The sequence below is a fragment of the Protopterus annectens genome, chromosome 3.part0 (genome assembly GCF_019279795.1).
Source record: "Protopterus annectens isolate FY-2018-M chromosome 3.part0, PAN1.0, whole genome shotgun sequence".
Classification (NCBI taxonomy): domain Eukaryota; kingdom Metazoa; phylum Chordata; order Ceratodontiformes; family Protopteridae; genus Protopterus; species Protopterus annectens.
In genome coordinates this window covers 452,104,557-452,122,937 of record NC_056731.1, presented here as the reverse complement: position 1 = coordinate 452,122,937, position 18,381 = coordinate 452,104,557, and the positions used below count along the sequence as shown (strand labels likewise).

The window sequence follows — 18,381 nt, the reverse complement described above, 5'->3', positions numbered from 1 at the left end:
TACCATAGCTCTTAACCAATCAGGGACAAATCTAGAAAAAATCAGGGACAATCAGAGACACTTTTAAAATATTAGTTCTATTAACCTGAAGCATTAACAAAATAAGAGAATGTGAATTTATATACATTTCCAGAAGTAAAATAAGTCAGTAACTCTTAATTATTGCCATTATTTATTAAGTGTAATTCACCAACTTTTTGTCCAAAAGGCACCAGTTTTAGGAGGGATTAAGAGGGACAGAGCTAAAATCTGTGTCAAAATGAGGGACATCCCTGAAAAGCAGGGACAGTTGAGAGGTATGATGGGTACCAAAAGGCTAATCCTACATGGAAAGAAGGGATTCCACACACAGTAATGTGTGACACACGGCCAACAGGGAAAGGGAAAGGGAAAGGTCCAGTGTGTATAGTAACACAGCTGGGACCCCACGTCCAAAAATAACTTGTATGTTGGTCAGTCATTAAACTGGCAGTGTACTGAACTACTGGGCATTATTGGTATGGTGGCAAACATGTCTACTACTGATGATGAGTACAGTCTGACATGACTAATGATGCCCATGCTCTTTGCACCCACTTCAGATACACTGTTAAGGCTAAATATAACAAGCCCATTAGAGGATGCAGAATGTTAAAGCAGCTGGGATTTGAGAGTAGGATGCCAAGAGTTCCTAAGTAATGGAAAGCGGTTAGTTATATGCACCCATCACTGAAATACAAAAAAGAAATGTGACCCTAAATCCTGACTCAAAACCATTCCAGACACTTCACACTTCCATCCTCAAACCTCTAGAGAACGCAACACGGATGGTGAGCTCAGAATTGAAGGGGATTTGTACTTCCATTTTCAACCCCCTGCAAAAATTTGGAAGCATGCGCTGCATCTCAAGAGATTCCTACTTCTATTCTCAAGTCCCCCACAGAAGACTAAACAGACAGTGAACTCTCCATCCCAGGGGATTTAAGCTTCGTCTGTCAAGCCTCAACAGAAGGTTACAAGTACTGAGCTCAGCACATCAGGGTTTTACATTTCCACTCTCGGACCCACTGGAGTGCTTGTACTAGCCCTCTGACTGGACCACTACAATGCTGTTTTGCTAGTGCTTTCTGAATATAAACTTGTCTACCTCTAGCTACTTCAGTCTCTGCAGCATGGGTACCTACTGGGTTATCTCAGTAGCAACAGATCAGCATATCACCCTGGAGCTGCAGACTGCCAAACTGTTAGTGTTTTTGTATTTAAAATTCTAGTCAGAGTCTAACTATCCCCCCCCCCCCCCCACCTGAGTTGATAAACACCTCTTTCTTTCCTGTTCATGGACTCCTAAGGACTGCTGACACTTGCAGATTTGAATCCTTTGGCAATCATGACTTCACTTATTAAGGATTAAACCTTCAGAACATGACGTAAGTGGCCGAGGATGTTCTGAAACACTTCCCCATCTGAGCTACCATACAGCTGACCAATTCATTTTTATTATCATAACTGTGTCAGTGGCTAGTAATTTCTACTACTGTGCCATATTATTCCATGCATAGTATTTTAATTAATGTATTTACTTATTTCCTTTCATTTTCTCTATTTGCATTTGAGCTTATTATTACAGGTTTCTTATTTGCTATTTGCTTCTTTCTTTGATTTTACAGTATTGTGTTCAGCTATATGTCAATATACTTTCATTGGGTACTACTCTAACGCTCACTCAGCAGCTGGGCCTGGACTGCCTCACACTGTGATTCCTTGTGGTGTACAGCTTTAACTATGTTAATAAACATGCACTGGATACTACAATTACACTCACTCTCCAGCTGGGCCTGGACTGTTTCACATTATGGTTGCTTGTACACAAATATTAGTATGTTAATAAATATGTACTGGATGCCAATATCAAACTCACTCATCAGTAGGGCCTGAACTGTTGCACATTGTGATTCCCTGTGCACAGATATAAGTATGTTTATAAATGTGTATTGGATACTATTACACTCACTCACAAGCAGTTCCTGGACTGCTGCACACTGTGGTTCCTTGTGCACAGATGTAGGTATGCTAATAAACGTGCACTGAGTAATTCTCTTTCTCACCAGCATGAACCTGGACAGCCTCATGTTGTAGTTCCTTGTGCACAGATATACATCAATAAAAATGCCCCGTATACTACCTTTACTCTCACTCACCAGTATGAACCTGGACAGCCTCATGTTGTAGTTCTTTGTGCACAGATATACATCAATAAAAATGCCCCGTATACTACCTTTACTCTCACTCACCAGTATGAACCTGGACAGCCTCATGTTGTAGTTCTTTGTGCACAGATATACATCAATAAAAATGCCCCGTATATAGGGTTGCCAGCTGTCCGGTTTTTGACCGAACTGTCCGGTTTTCAGACAAATTGTCCAGTTAAAAAATTTAAACTCATGAAGTCCGGTTTTTTTTTGTGCCACCAGAGGAGAGGAGAAAGTAAATGTATCCAGCTTGAACGGGAGCGGTACGATACACTACTAGCTACTACACAACAATGAAATGCTTTTAACTTCAGTATTCCTGGTAGCTACATAGTTTAGACAGTACATACATTAACTTAAGTGGCAGTGATGTAATACAAATGGACAAATTTTATTTTCTGCTATACGGATTGTAGAGATATCACTGGAAGGCAGTACTCCACGGTGGGAAAATGGTATTTTTTTAGCTATCATTATCCTACCAACTACCAAGCAGTGACAAAAGAAATCTTATAGCAAGATTTAAAATGCTTAAGCACTCTGCCAACATTGCCCAGTGTTGCATTGTAGTACACTCAGACTGATTTTAGAACTTCACCATGCAGTGTAATACTGCTAGCAATTAACACGTCCTGATTTGTATTATCCTCATCTACTATGTTGAACCGTATTCCATGAAACAAATTGTGCATCTTGCTTTTGGCACTTGCAGTTACCCAACATTATTTTGCTTTTACTTAATTCTGTAGGGACCACATTGAAAAATAAAACTATCTCTTTGCCATGTTCAGAAAATGGCAAGTGTGCTAACTGCATGTGATTTCTTTTCCTCGTGCATCTTTCTTAGATCTAGAGGCTTGAGTCATCTTTCATTCAGTCTTATTGCCATTTTACAACTGCATAGCGGTCCAGTCTGCATCTTCGTAAACTTGTATTAGAGCGCATTGTTGTAGGAAGTTACCTGTTTTAACCCGCAACTTTGGTGCTATAGAAAAACATTAATGAAACTCTTTAAAGTATGTGTGCTTTTCTGAGATTATGACGTATACTTTGAAAGTAACATAAAACATGTCACCTGTTAGAAATCCATTCATCCACAACCCTTTATCCCATTTTTGCATATGTGACATGTAAAGAAAAAGAGTGGGGAGGTCAGTCGGACCCAGTACAAGATCTTAAGTACTAGCATCTGAAATATCACACTAGGGGCAGTAACACTTAGCTCAATTGACCCCCACCCAATACAGGCGCAGCCAAGGACTGAAACTTCCTAATCCGAAACGGAAAATATGTTACATCTTAACAACTGAGTACCTGTCCCCCCAGTACAAACAGTATTTGACAGAACTTTCAAAATGCAAGGGAATGTTAAGATCATCATTTCTGAATGAGCAGTAAAGTGATGTTATTGACTTAAATGATCTTATGGGGTAAATCAAAACTTACAATTTTTTAATAGCAAAGATAACTGCTTACATTTTATTTGGATTTTTTTAATCAGATTTACCACCATGTGCACGGGCTGCTAGCTCTTGACCTTTTATCTCCATGGATCATCCATAATTAGGTTTAGGAACATAGAAAATAAATAACTGGAGAAAAATGCACCATATTGACACTTTTCATCAATACTGGTACTTACATCTGCAGCAGCCTAGCAGTGCAATTAGTGCCGCCTGTGTTCTTTTCTCCCCTTTAAGTCATCAAAGTGGGTGGTCCCATCAGCTGATGTCACTGTGATGTCACAAAATAGGTGGGGCATGGGCAGGAGAGGGGTGGGAATGGGTGGAGTTATGTGTGATGCGAGAGGCGTGACTTTAGTCCAGTTTTAGCCGCAAAGAAACCTGGCAACCCTACCCGTATACTACCTTTACTCTCACTCACCAGCATGGCCTGGGTTGTCTCACATCATGATTCCTTGCCACTCCTGATACAAATGCAGCTTTTCTTGTTAGGGAAATGTTGGTGGCACTGGAGGTGCTGTGACATACAGAAATTAAGTCTTGATTGTAACTCAAAAAACATGGGCACGGTAGAGGTCCTGGGATCTGGACAAGATAGCTAGACAGATATAGGAATGACTGGCCAAGGGCAGCATGGCCATTCCTGGAGTAAAGGTAGTAGCACAGGTTTCTACCTCATTCAAGTGACAGTAGGTGGATAGCCAAGGGCTAAGCTCAGGGATGTATAGCCTGAAAAGAAATGTGCTTTTGCCTAGCATTATATGATGCCAGCTAATCAGAAGAGATGAGATCAGCTAAATTAAAAAAATCCTGTCCTCTACACCTGTTAATGCTGTGATAGCTGGTACAAAAAAAATCCACATTGGCACTACTTTAGTAACAAATAAAAACATTATTTATTCTACAGTATAAAGCTTCTTCTTCAACATGAATGCCAACAGGCACTATATGACATCTCCCTGTAATTAGAGTAGAGGGGATGATGCAAGCAGACCCAAAAACTAGAAAAAAGCCTTTAAAATGAATGACAGATAAATGCACTTAATGCATCTCTAATGTAGGATGCAATGTCTCTTGTAGTCACATGACTTTAAAGGCCAAAGAAAGAAGACAACTAATACTGAGTAATGAAAACAGCAGTCAGAAGAGCTGGGAAATAATGTTCTTCATCAGTGTCCAAGTATCAACATCCAGAAGCTACCAGACAAGGTCATGGGGAGGTCAGGGATCAAAAGTAGAGAGTACTTCTCTCATTAATGCTAACACCATCACTAGACAAACAAAGAAATTAACTGCTGTTACAATACAAGAGAACAAACTACACTAAAGCATGCTGTCTGACATAGTCTGACAAACAAAGCTACAGGGACTCAATCAGCTAATCTACCCTACATTCCCAATGCCTGAACCATTATAGTTTATAACACCATGGGTGTACTTTTCCATCTCATTATATAATAAAACAGATAAAATAAAAGATAAATACCGCTGCCATATGATCCAAACAATCAAAAGCATATATTCTTCTATCCATTGGCTTCATTCCAGTCTCTGCAGCGTATTCATCTGGGGTCTGAAGACAGAAAAACATGTTATTATTAAAGTCTTGCAGTTTCCTCTAATTCTGTACAAACTTCTTTTTCTTAACAGATAACACACACTGTATTCCAAAAAGTGATGTATAATTTATTTGTGGAGCATTGCATGTTCATATTTTATTAACTCAGGTATAATTTAACTCAGTATGCGTGAAATAAAGAAAAGTTGACTATCACAATAATATCTTCACAGTCTGTCATAAAAAATGACCTGTGTTCACAGTTAATGTATGAGATCCCTGATATGGGCCACTGAAGCAGCATTCAGCTACTCAGCATGAATGTCTCTGACCTGACTAAGTGATCTTCAGCTGTGTGACCAGTAGATGACCCAGGAAAGGGGAGGGACAGAAAACTGTGTAGCTAACAGCTGTGTGCACGTGTGTCTAAGTTAGTGTTTCTCTACTGGTATATGATAGTATGTGAAATATAAAGTTTGTAGGCAGACATTTAGGTTAGGAATCAGGGATTAAACTGGAAAAGCAGAAGATATGGGACTGGTGTCCTGCCCTATGGAGTACAGAGATGAAACTCTGACTACATCCCAGATGGCCTGTGTATGAATAGTGGCACAAGGGCTGGAGAGACTGGATGGAGAGGGTGGGAGTAAGAGGCTGATGCTGGTGTAGTCATCCTGTCAGGAAGTACTGACCTGCTCCATAGGGGACATCTGTAGGCATACACATGTGCCACTCGCAGCAATGGGTGCAGTGATGCTCACGCTGCAAGTGATGTGATGCTTAGCAGGAAATGTCATGGACAGTTACGTGCACATTTGGGTTCTATGATTAGCAACAGCAAAGCTTGCAGTCCTACCACAGGAAGTACAGACAGGAAGCTAATCCACCCATGATCTATCTGGACCACTCTCTACCACCTGACTCTCACCTCTAAGGGGCTGGTGAGCTTGTATGAGGGAATGAATGGATTTTAGGGCTCTTGTCCTGGAAGTTAACACCACCAGCTCTAATTCCTGATACCCTGTATACCATCTCATGGTCCAGCCCAGCAGTGTTTAGTTATTACCACCAACAGCTACAATTCCTAATACCCTGCACATTGTTTCTATTGTCACATTTCAGAAATAATAAGTTATGAACAACACCAACTCCAATTCCTGCTGCACCACCATCAGTACTACCCCACTCCTCCCCGATATGTCACACCAGGTTTGCTACCACCCAGGTGCTGTACCTTGTTACTGCCTGCATATAATCTTTCTGCCCACTTGGCCAGTCTTTTCAAATGCTTACCTAGACTCTTTCCCTATTCTCTACTGCAGTACATAAAGTTATGTTATCAGCAAAGACAATAGTTCTGTTCTCTACTCCCTCAGACACACCTAAAATGAACACACAGGAGTACCTGAAGTAGAATCGAAACCAGCATGACTCCACTTGTCCCTCCCTTTCCTAGCACTACTGCCCATGCCACAGCCCTCTATATCCGCCCATTAAACCATGCAGCAATCGTCCACAAGCAGCCACCAGCAATCCATGTCAAGTTTTCTGGTAGCCCAGTCATAAGAGTGGATCAAGACTGACTGAGAAATTCTTCTAGAAATTAATTTCCACTGTTGCTTGTCCGTCCAACTGCTGCCCTCTAGAAAAGCAACCAGCCTTTCCTTTAGGATTTGCTTCATGACATTCCCCTGTTACTGCTGTTAGACATTGATTGGATCTCTTCAGCTACTCCCTCAGACAGCACTGGCCACTGATGTACAGAAAACCTTAGGGTTCTCAGTCAGCAGACTGGCCAGATTTCTGCATTCCCTGGGATGCAGCCCCTTTGAGCACTGTGCTTTATATCCTTCCTTAGTGAAGGAAGCCTATTCCCTCTCTACATTCTCCCTGTCTGTACTTGCTCTTACCACTCTGTCCACCCTCCCTCAAAGCACAACACCCTCTTCTTGCTTTCCTTTGTAAAGACTTGAGCAAGGCACTCACTGAACACTTCCAGTTTTTTAAAAACTCTGGTGATCTCATTCCAATTTTTCCTCAGCCTTATTAGATCTATTCCTTCTTTCCTTCTATGTTACACATCTAAAAAAGACTCCCTTCCCCAAGACCTTCTGGCAACTTCCTTTTGGCCTGTAATTTTATTGTCATCATCTCCTTTGTTACCATTCTGCTAGTATCCTTCTCCTGTACCTTCTCCACCACTTGTATGCTTTGCCTTCTGCCACAGTCATAGCAATACTGGCCTCCTTATTGTTTTGCCATTCTCTCTATTACTCAAATTCTTATCTGCAAACCCTGAGTACTGCATTTCTGATAAAAGTTCCATAACTTGCTAGTCCCCTAACTCCTTTCTCCATAACCCACATGCTTAAAAACCTATACCTTCCTCTCTGTCCCTGTGTTCTTAGACTTCTGTCACTCTACACCCCAGAGTGGCAAGATTACTCTTGGCTAACACAAACTTTGCCTCTACACCTCTGATGTCCTGGACTCTGTTTAAGAACACAGACTCCCACACCACTTGTCTAGCCCCCCTCCTCATAGTCAAATACCTTGATCAATTCTCATTCACTCTACTCTGGAGCTTAAAACCTAGTCTGTTTCTGCCAGATTCAGATCCCACTTGACTATAACCTTCTTCCTCTAACCTGTCTCCTCTAATGTCTACTGCAGTCTCTCAGCCTACTCCTTGACATGCCTGTGAAATGACATGTCAATGCAAGAGAAAATAAGGGACTCAGATTTAAGGATATAATTATTATGGTAATCAAGAAAAGTCCGTTTCGTTTGCAGATGATATTTTGTACTTAAATACATAAAAGTAGAATATAGTGTTGTGGAACATTTTTGAACAGTTTGATGTCTTTTTGGGATATACAAATAATGAAAATAAAACATGGCCTAAAGTAATAAACTGTTTATGGGGCACAAATAATATGAAGTACTTGGGTGCATGGATTAAAGAAGATTCAGTTACTGCAGCTAAGGATATGTATAAAGAGACTAAACAAAAGATAACATTGAGAAACTAGAAGCTCTTGATTATGTATATGGATAGTAACAAGCAGTGAAAATGATTTATGTTTTACATACCAGACAGACATACTTTTATCAACTAGAGTAAAAGTTATGAATAATAATAAAGAGTTGAAGGAATTAATTTGGGTAGGGGAAAGAGAAAGAGTTACGTGGGATAAGTTGATCCTTCCCACAGAACAAGGTGGTATAGGATTACCTGATTTGAAGGGATACTTTAGAACTACACAGTTATACATAATACAAAGTAGAAAGCGATGATGAAATGGGGAAGTTCTAGAAAAAGAGAGTACAATTTTGGATGCAAATCCTCATGGAAAATGACAACCATACAGAATAAATACTCATAAAGTAGCAGAAAGTTTTCTAAGAATTAAGCCAAGATGGAAATGGAGAAAGGCTATTTTGCCAAAAGGGATGACTTCAAGTTAGGGTACAGAAAATAGGCAAGAGGTGGCTACAATTTACTGGAGAAGTTGGAAAACGGACCAAGGTAGTGGCAGCAAATAACTAGAGAGGGGAAAGTAACAGAGTGAGATAAGACCAAGCAGAGGTTTGGACTACTGGTTAGAGACTGTCTTCCCTGTCAGGGATTGATATCAGAGTATAGGACTAAGGGAATGCTACGAAAAAGACCAGCTCTGGTAGAGTTTTTAGACAAGTCTAGAACAAAAGCTGTTGTTAAATGGGATAATTACTTGGGCATATAAAGCACTGCATGACAGCTATAAAAATCAGTCAGTGAACGTTAGAAGAGACTGGGAAGGCAATTTTCAAAGGAGCAATGGCAGGACATCTGTATAATTCCCAAATATTTCACGTAGTCCAGAAGGATTAGGAATTTTGCTTGGAAGCGTTTGCATATGGGGTCCCCTTCAAAACATCTAAAACCCATAAAATCTAATTTCATAACACTGAGAGCAGAACATCTAAAACCCATAACATTGAATTTCATAACATCTAACAGTACAAATCACATGAAAATAACATCCCCACGACATATAATGACACCAAACTACCAAACACACTTTTTACTATGTTTCTGCAGGGGGGCTTGATACAGTGGGGTTAGGAAATTAACTTTTTCCCACTGTAGTGCGATCTTGGAGTTGGTATAGCCCCCCACATGGGGGGGTGCAGGGGGGCTTGCCCCCTCCATAAACATAGTAAAAAGTGTGTTTGGTAGTTTGGTATCGTTATATGTGGAGGGGATGTTATTTTCTTGTGATTTATAGTGTTACATGTTATGAAATTCAATGTTATGGGTTTTAGACGTTTTGCGTTTTAAATGTTCTGGTCTCAGTGTTATGAAATTAGATGTTATGGATTTTAGATGTTTCAAAGTAGACCCTTATATATGTATTTTACACCCCAAGCAGACTTCAGGGAATTTTTATCTCAGGCAGGCAGCAAATGCTGCTTTGTCATGGAAAAGACAGACGAAAGTGGGAAAATGTTTTACAGAAGGTAATGACTTAGCAGATTTTAATAATTCCCTACTCTGCCAGTAATTTTAGGAGGGCAATTGGCTGTAACTAGGGCTGGGATAAAGGATATGAATTCCCTAGACAGAGAGGGGCTTTAATAAGTTTAATGCCATTCACCACCAAAAATGTTATTACTAGAAAATGGAAAACAAAATCTAAACCAACTGTAAATGAAGTACTGACTGCTGTAAAACAGATAAAATAATTCAAAGTGGGATCTTTAGAAAATAGAAGGAGCAAATTACATAGAAATGAATTTGCAGGATGAATACATGCAGAATAATGTTCATATGAGGAGTGATGGTTAAGGGAAGGCAGAAACTGAACTACTTATGTCAAAGAAGAATAACAATTATTAGAAACAAAACGTATGCAATGTATAATGCATGACAATTAGAAATTTTAACACTGCTCATTTTCTTTACTATTAATGCATGTGTGCTTATGTCTTAAGTGATAATTTAGTAATGGTGTTTAAAAAAAGAACTGTGGAAGACTTCTGGTTCAGCACCGACTGAGCAGATGTGATTTTTGCATTCCATCTCAAGACATATGTTAATACTTTTAAAAGCCTTTTTGCATTGGAAACGTTAGTTGATTTGCTCCTTCTTGACCCTCTTCAAACTCATTCTAGATCAAAGGATGGGTGACCACAAATTCACTCCTGGGGTGGCACCCATGTCCCTTCTGGACAGAGGAAGTCCATATTAACTACCATAGACCCTTACCTCTACAATCGTCACTCACCTAACCAGCAACAATTGGGGCAACTCTTCACTTACTGAATACATTAAACTTGGATGAGAGACTGGATTGTATGGGGTATGTGCACTTGGTCCCATGTGATGACATAGAAACAATCAAACAAAATGTATCAGCAATGGGAATTCGTATCACAGAACTGCATCATGGTCAGGAAGAAATAAGGGAGAAGTTGATGGACCTTGAAGATCGTGAAAAAAGGGAAAACCTGAGATTTGTTAACTTTTCAAAAGGAGTAAAAGGCAGGGACTGTTTATATGTTGAAGATGATTAGCACGTGCACTGATTTAACTCCACAACAGTTTTTTTTTCTTTTTGATAGAGCCCACCAAGTGTCACTGCCCTTCAGGGCATCATTCTGGTTTCCTGGACTGATAATTATAGAATTTCTGAACTTTTCCCAAAAGAGAAGGTGTTAAGCCATCTGTGGAAAAAGGGAAAGTTCTCCAAGTAAACAGTAAACATGTTTGGGGAGCAAGACTACTCGCTTGGCACCAGACTTAAATGTGTTCCACTGTTCAAGAAATGCTGTAAACTAAACTTGGGCTTTAAGTTACTTTACCCTGCAACTATCAGGATTGGTTTTCCACCGCAGACTTTAAAACATTTATAGAAGTTGATGCCGTGCATGAAGCGCTTTCTAGCTAACAAGAACATGGAATGACAATGGGTTGGATCTAGAGAAAGCCAGTTCTGAGGGTCATAATAATTGTGTGGTGAGGAGGTAGAGAAAGAGAAATGGCCCATGAAGTCCTTTGTCATTTATAAACAAAAGTTGTTTTTGTCATTTATAAACAAAAGTTGTTAGAGAAACAAAGGATAATCAAACAGCACTTCATAAGAGTTTGTGGGATACTTTAGGCAATAAAACTCACTACCCACGATAACAGTGACTTTGTCATTTATAAACAAAAGTTGTTAGAGAAACAAAGGATAATCAAACAGCACTCCATAAGAGTTTGTGGGATACTTTAGACAATAAAACTCACTACTCACGATAACAGTGACCTGGATAAAGAAGTACCCTCAGACAAGCAGTCCAGTGTCCAGCTGTCTGGCTTGTGCCTTTAGCTATTACTGGGCAGCAGATTATTGCCACAGACATATTCCTTTTTGGGACATGATAACATCTGCCTTTCAAAGTGGAAAGGTTAAAAGACTTAACATTGAGATTAATGACTCAGTGGGATTCCTGGTTTTCAATATGGTTATTAATGCTGCTTCAATTCTTCAAGTGATGGCTGCTATCTAAATGAGGGGACTGGGACTGCATTTACTTTTAACAGCTACATACTTTATACATTTACTTTAAAATTACATTGATTAAATAATATGTCCCTTTTTTAGAGGTTCACCAGGAGGTTAGAAGATTATAGGGGAGGGATCACCAATATCTTACTGGTTACAGACCCTGTGCTGTTGGGTTTACATCACAAACTTAGCAATGGCCCTATGTGTGAAATTCACAGTCGCAACATGGCCTGATCTGTGGTATGTAGGGGGCCATTGGTGGAGAATTAGGGATACTAATTGCATGGACTGAGTTTTAAGGTTTGACAGTAGAGAGTCAAACAGAATTAGGTACTTGGGGAGGTCAGCATCTCACCTGTGGCAGTGAGTGTTTGACAAGTGCTAGAGTTTCTAAGATGGGAAACTGTAATGTTAAGTGTAGTAAAACTTAGGAACAGAGAATTAAGGTAAAAGTGTACTGGGCTCAAATCCCTAAAAAAACGGTTTTCTTTGTTATGAAAGAGATTGTTGTTGTTGTTTCTTTCGGCTTTTCCCAGTTAGGGGTCGCCACAGTGGAACTCCGGTCTGCTAATGATTGGCAGTAGATTTTTGCATGCCGAGTTGCCAGCCCTGATGCACAACCTTCGACGAAGGTATGCCCATTCACGCATGTCTCCACACAGAAGACGCTCTAGCTAAGAATCGAACAGGACAACATCTTACTGTGAGGCGACAACACTACCGCAGCACCACCACCACAGTCGTTATGAAAGAGATTGATTAAGTAAAAGCAGGACACAAGGAAGGTTGTAGGTTAGAAGAGACAATGCAGGTGTTGATTCAAAACTCAGCGAAAGTTTAGAGTGTTAATTTGCAAATTTTTAATGAGGAAGATTATTTTTTTCAGAGCAAAAGACTTGTACATAGTTTTTATTAGGGTTTGGGTTATTCATTTCTTGTTATTGAACTTTTTTTGCTGCCTCAGGGAAATATGGATAAAGAACATTGTAATTTTGGGGGTATATATTTAAAACTGGTGACTGTAAGAAAAGAGTCTGAGAATGGAGAGAGAGAGAGAGATGCAATTTGAAGCTATATGACAGGGCAAGTGCAAACATTAACAACTTAATGTGATGTAGGGTTGTTAAAAATCTTAAAATGGAACATTAATGGGCTTACAGACAATGTTAAATTGAGAAGGGTCCTGCAATACTTTAGATAGGAACGGAGAGCTTAAAAAACAGTGGTTTAACCAGGTCTGCTATCCCAGTGCCTTTAATCAAAGGAAAAGGGAGTCATGCATTATTAATCAGTAAAATCACTAATCTGATATTAGAATATATCAATGCTGATGAGGAGGGATGATACTTACTAGCAATGGGGCACTGGGTAGGAGCACATATTACTCTTAGAGGTATCTATTCCTTAGTATGAATTTTTAGAGTATCAATAAGGAGAATAAAGGCAGTCATGATAGAGTTCACTCAAGGAATAGCAGTATTACTGGGGGGGGGGGGTGACTGGAAAATTATCATGTCAAAAAAAGATATGTCAGGGGGCCACATATGCAAAACAAATCCAGGGAAGCAAAATTCTTTAGAAACAGGCTTAGTTTCTATGAGCTAAGTGATGTTTCAGATTTATTGTGAATTGGCAGGAGTCACACTTATTTTTTGCCCTGGTTTGGGAATTACTCTCACCTTGATAAATTTTACATAGCAGCAGAACATGCACATCTAGGGTGCACTAGGGGTATTCAGCCTAGGCTCCGGCTGGATCATAATCTTTTGAAGTTAACAGTAAGGAGTACAGGAAAAATGGTAATGTTAGACATTGGAAGCCCCCCCAGCAACTGCAACACTGCCAGATAAAACCACTGCTATGGTCCGGTTTCTCCCTACAGTTATTGCAAGCCAAGAATAACACTTTTTAATAAGGATACCTACCAGACAAGTCTGCATAGTGCACTTGGTCTACCTGCATCATCGCCAGCAACTGCAACATAGCCAGATAAAACCACTGCTATGGTCCGGTTTCTCCCTACAGTTATTGCAAGCCAAGAATAACACTTTTTAATAAGGATACCTACCAGACAAGTCTGCATAGCACACTTGGTCTACCTGCATCATCACAGCTCAGGTCCCCCTCCCTCAGCAACTGCAACATTGCCAGATAAAACCACTGCTACGGTCCAGTTTCTCAGTTATTGCAAGCCAAGAATAACACTTTTTAATAAGGACACCTACCAGACAAGTCTGCATAGGTGACTGGATATTTACAGCTCTTGTTATTAGCAGATGTGGTCCTTAACAGTTATGTTTTAAACATTGTGACTGGTTATTTACATCTCCTTTTGCAGCACATTTGTTATTTTTACTAGTTATTTTTTTAAACATTGTTTTGGCCGGCGTGCACACCTGCAAGGGCCTCCCCCCAGCAACTATAGCTTTGTCTGTTGCCATTGGGTGGCATAACTTAACATTATACTTGCTGTATCTTGTCCCAAATAGATCTGCCTCCACACTGAATACTTGTAAAGTAAGGCAAGTATCATTTACTTGGTGTATTTTGTCCCCCAGATAGATTTACCTTCCTTTGTATTACTTGCACACCAAGGCCATAAAGTAGTGTTTCTGCAACTAACTGCTTACACTCCTAAATTCCTGCTTCTACCTCTTCCTTGCTTTTACTTACATTTCAGCTTCAAGGCTTCCACTTCTTATGCTGATTGCTTTTCTTTGCAGTCTTCTGTGAGGGGGCAGGCCAGATCTCTACTTGCTTTTCCTGGTTATACCGTCCCCCATTTTGTATCTCCCTCCTCTAACTCCCTCCTCCCCCATGCACATTAACTAGTCTATATTAGTGGGTCTCCTTGAGCGGCATCATTTTGTAAGTTATTTTTTGGCCTGCTTGTGGTGAGGAAGCTTCCCCAGACCCTTTTCAGTGCGACTCCATCAGTATAAGTAAATTAAACTAGTACAATACAGCCAAACAGACACATTTGGTGTAAAAGGAAACAAGTGAAAAGATACATTTGGTGCACAAAGAAAAGAAACAAGTAAGCCCAGGGATATAATTGGAGTTAGTGTTAGCCCCGTTGCATTCAGGCTCACTACGCTCCCCTCCCTGCCCCCTATTTCCACCTGCCCCCACTAGTGCTACATTTCAACTAAATTTAGCCACTCCCTTCATGCTAACCACCACTCACCGAATCTGCCCCACCCTCTACCCATTTCCTTCTCTTCCACTATTCCACATCCTGTAAAGCACAGTCTTCCATCTAACTACCTTACAATCACAAACAACACCTCTCATCATCCACCACACCCACCACATCCCAAGCAGATCTCTCCCTCATCACCAAACACAACCAAACCATGCCAAAATTACCCAAACACACATACATAGACCTCTTACTATTGCTCCTAGGTGCATCCACCCTTCCACTGCTAACTTCTATCACCAACCACCAAAAACAACTTAATTTTATCCATATACCAAGAAAAACTACTTACACTGACATAACTACAACACACCCTTTTACTCAACTAGTCCCATATCACTACCAAACCTTCTTTATTCACCACTATGCACAGAGATCACAGCCATCACACTACCAGTCTCAAACAACTATAAAGTATTTTAAGACCCTAAACAAACTACTCAAACTCTATTTTTACCTCAGAAACCAACTCATTAGCTGCAGTGATGTACACCCCAAACCCAGGCCCACAAAATCTAGGAGTCCCAACCCTCAACCTGAATGATACTCTACTCCACCGAGACAAATCCACGCTCATTTTAAATTTAAATGTCAGACGTATACTAAACAAAGTCCATGACCTTCCTGCACCACTCTCCTTTTATCAACCTGAGATAGTCATACTAACAGAGACTTGGCTTAAACCAGGCAACCACAACAATACAATATAATGTGTAGTGATAGAATAGGTAAAAAAAGGGAGGGGTTGCTATAGTGTATAAATCTCACCTCATCCTTGAGAAAGTAGACATAACCCCAGACCTCGATAAGGTTGAACTCACTCTAACAAAACTAAAACTTAATGATAGTAAACACATCAACATCATAGGATGCTACATCCATCCAGGCAACAATATCCCCATTACAGAAAAATACTAATGAAAACTCCTGATGTCCACCATGGCAGTAAAACTTAATAATAATAATAAAATCAAAACTTTAATAAAAACAGTTTTAATAGAAAGGGTACTTTTAAGTGCCTAAGATGCAAAGCCTGCAACTCCATTGACAGCTCCAACATTTTTGTACATCCATACTCCAGGCAACAGTACAATTTTAATGTCTATGCTGATTGTACTAGTTCCCACATCATATACCTAGCAACTTGCTGCCAATGTAGTGCGTTCTATGTTGGCAAAACAGATCAACGTCTTAAGGAACGTATCCTCAGACATTTGAGGGACATCAAACAGAAAGATCCCAATAATGCCTTAGCAGCCCACGTAGCACAATATCCTTCTCATTACTTTGTATTTAAGGCCATAGAGGCAGTCTGTCAGACCACAAGAGGAGGCGATGTTCATAATTGCACGGAGCTAAGGGAAACATGCTGGATAATTAATTTAAGAGCAAACAGATCACCAGGCTTGAATACCATTGTGCCATTAAAACCTGCACTTAGGAATAGAAGGAATACGATTAGTAAGTTTATCTGAATGTTGCTTCATTCATATAGTGCATTTACATCCATAGCTATTAGTTTTCACATATACAATCTTATAGTAAAGAGAAGCACTGCCCCTTTAATTACAATGAAGGAAATTATACCTCTCTGCTAGCTGGCCTCCTGTTGGTTTGCAACAAAGGCGTGTCAGAGAACTAAATGAGGAATGGCTGTGATGCCTTATAAATACAAAAGCTGAACAGTCCTTTTACACGATCTGAGGAAGGCTTATTTGCCAAAAGCGCTTATCGGAAGACTGAGGACTACTTGTTTTATGTTATATTCTTTTTATTAAAGTTTTGATTTAATTATTATTAAGTTTTACTGCCATGGTGGACATCAGGAGTTTTCATTAGTATTTGCCTTTTCTCTTCCTCATTGGTGTCCTTCACAGTGTAAGAAAGTTTTTTACCTTTTTTTACCTACCCATTACAGAAAAACTCCTAGAATGGATATCTAACTCCCTCACCCAGGAAAGCATAGTATTAGGAGACCTTAATATTGACTGGCAAAATTGTTCCAGTCATAACCCACTCTCCCATATTAACCTACATGGCCTAACCCAACTCATCACTTCCCCCACAAGAACAGACAAGACAACCAAACACCAATCCACTCTAGACTGGATACTCATAACCCACTCATCACTGATATCCTTAGCAGGGTGTCTACCAGATGCCCTGAGTGACCACCAAGCCACATTCTTACTCAGATCAAAATCACCACAACTGACCCAAATATCTACATGCCTAATTAGAAACAAAAAAACACTTTAACCGCTCCAACTTTATAAACAACCTAAAAATGTGAAACTGGACCCCCCTAAAAAACCTAGCTCTTGATGAATATGTACTATATTTCAATACTACCTTCTTAAACAACCTTAACCATCACACCCCCTCCAGAACAACAAGAATTAAAACTAAATATGCCCCCTGGTTAACCCCAGACACAAAATCCCTCCTCAAAAAAAAAGAAACAAGGCCTGGACCAACTACCTCAACAGTAAATCCCAATTGAACAAACAAATATATGTTGAACTATGTAACAAAGCCAAAAAACTCACCAAAACAGACAAAACATCTTACTACCAAATGTTACAGGATAAGCACAGGAACAACCCACAAACATTTTGGACAGCAATTAACTATATTCTACAACCAGGTAAAACAACTACCCCAACTCCAAAAATAGATAACAACCAAGAAGACATCCCCACTCAATTTAATAAATACTTTACAGAAACCATCCAGACCCTTGCAAACAACCAACCCTGTGACAACATCCCCAGCCCTGCAAATCCACCTCCCACCCCCAACTAACAATTGCCCCAAGTTCAGCTTCCACCCAGAACCAACCAAATCTATTGAAAAACTACTCTGCAAGCTCAAACCAACATCTCTAGCTGCAGATAAATTACCCACTGAATACCTCCACCTGGCTGCTGAAGCCATATCATATCCTGTCACCATCCTAATTAACAGATCCATCTCTGAGTGTATAGTACCCAAGCCATGGAAAATATCACATATTCATCCCTCTACATAAAGGGGTAACTTTCCTGGAACTCAATAACTACTGCCCTATAGCCATACTACCCCCTTTATCTAAACTTTTAGCGTGGGTAATATACAAGCAACTAATGAAATATCTCCTAGAAAATAATCTAATAGCAACACAACAACATGGCTTTAGACCCTTCCATAGCACCTCCACCACACTAACAGAATTCACCAACATTGTCAATACTCACAGAAACAACGGACTCCTTGTCTCTGCCACCTTCCTTGACTTGTCCACCACAATAAACTCCTTTCACTAGCAACTCTGAACCTTACCATCCCTGCCATCTCCTGGTTCAAAAACTACCTAGAAGGGAAGGAAACAAGTTGTTATGTGGCAATGCCAACT

At 40.0% G+C, this 18,381-nt stretch overlaps 1 protein-coding gene across 1 annotated transcript in view; it reads right to left on the bottom strand.

The window, feature by feature from the left end:
• The window catches only part of LOC122796856 (homeodomain-interacting protein kinase 2-like), a 99,979-nt gene that overhangs the window by 28,262 nt on the left and 53,336 nt on the right, over window positions 1–18,381 (bottom strand). Inside the window, exon 4 of the mRNA XM_044065599.1 lies at window positions 5,178–5,264. Coding sequence (XP_043921534.1) covers window positions 5,178–5,264 — 87 coding nt within the window. The remainder of the gene's footprint in view (window positions 1–5,177; window positions 5,265–18,381) is intronic.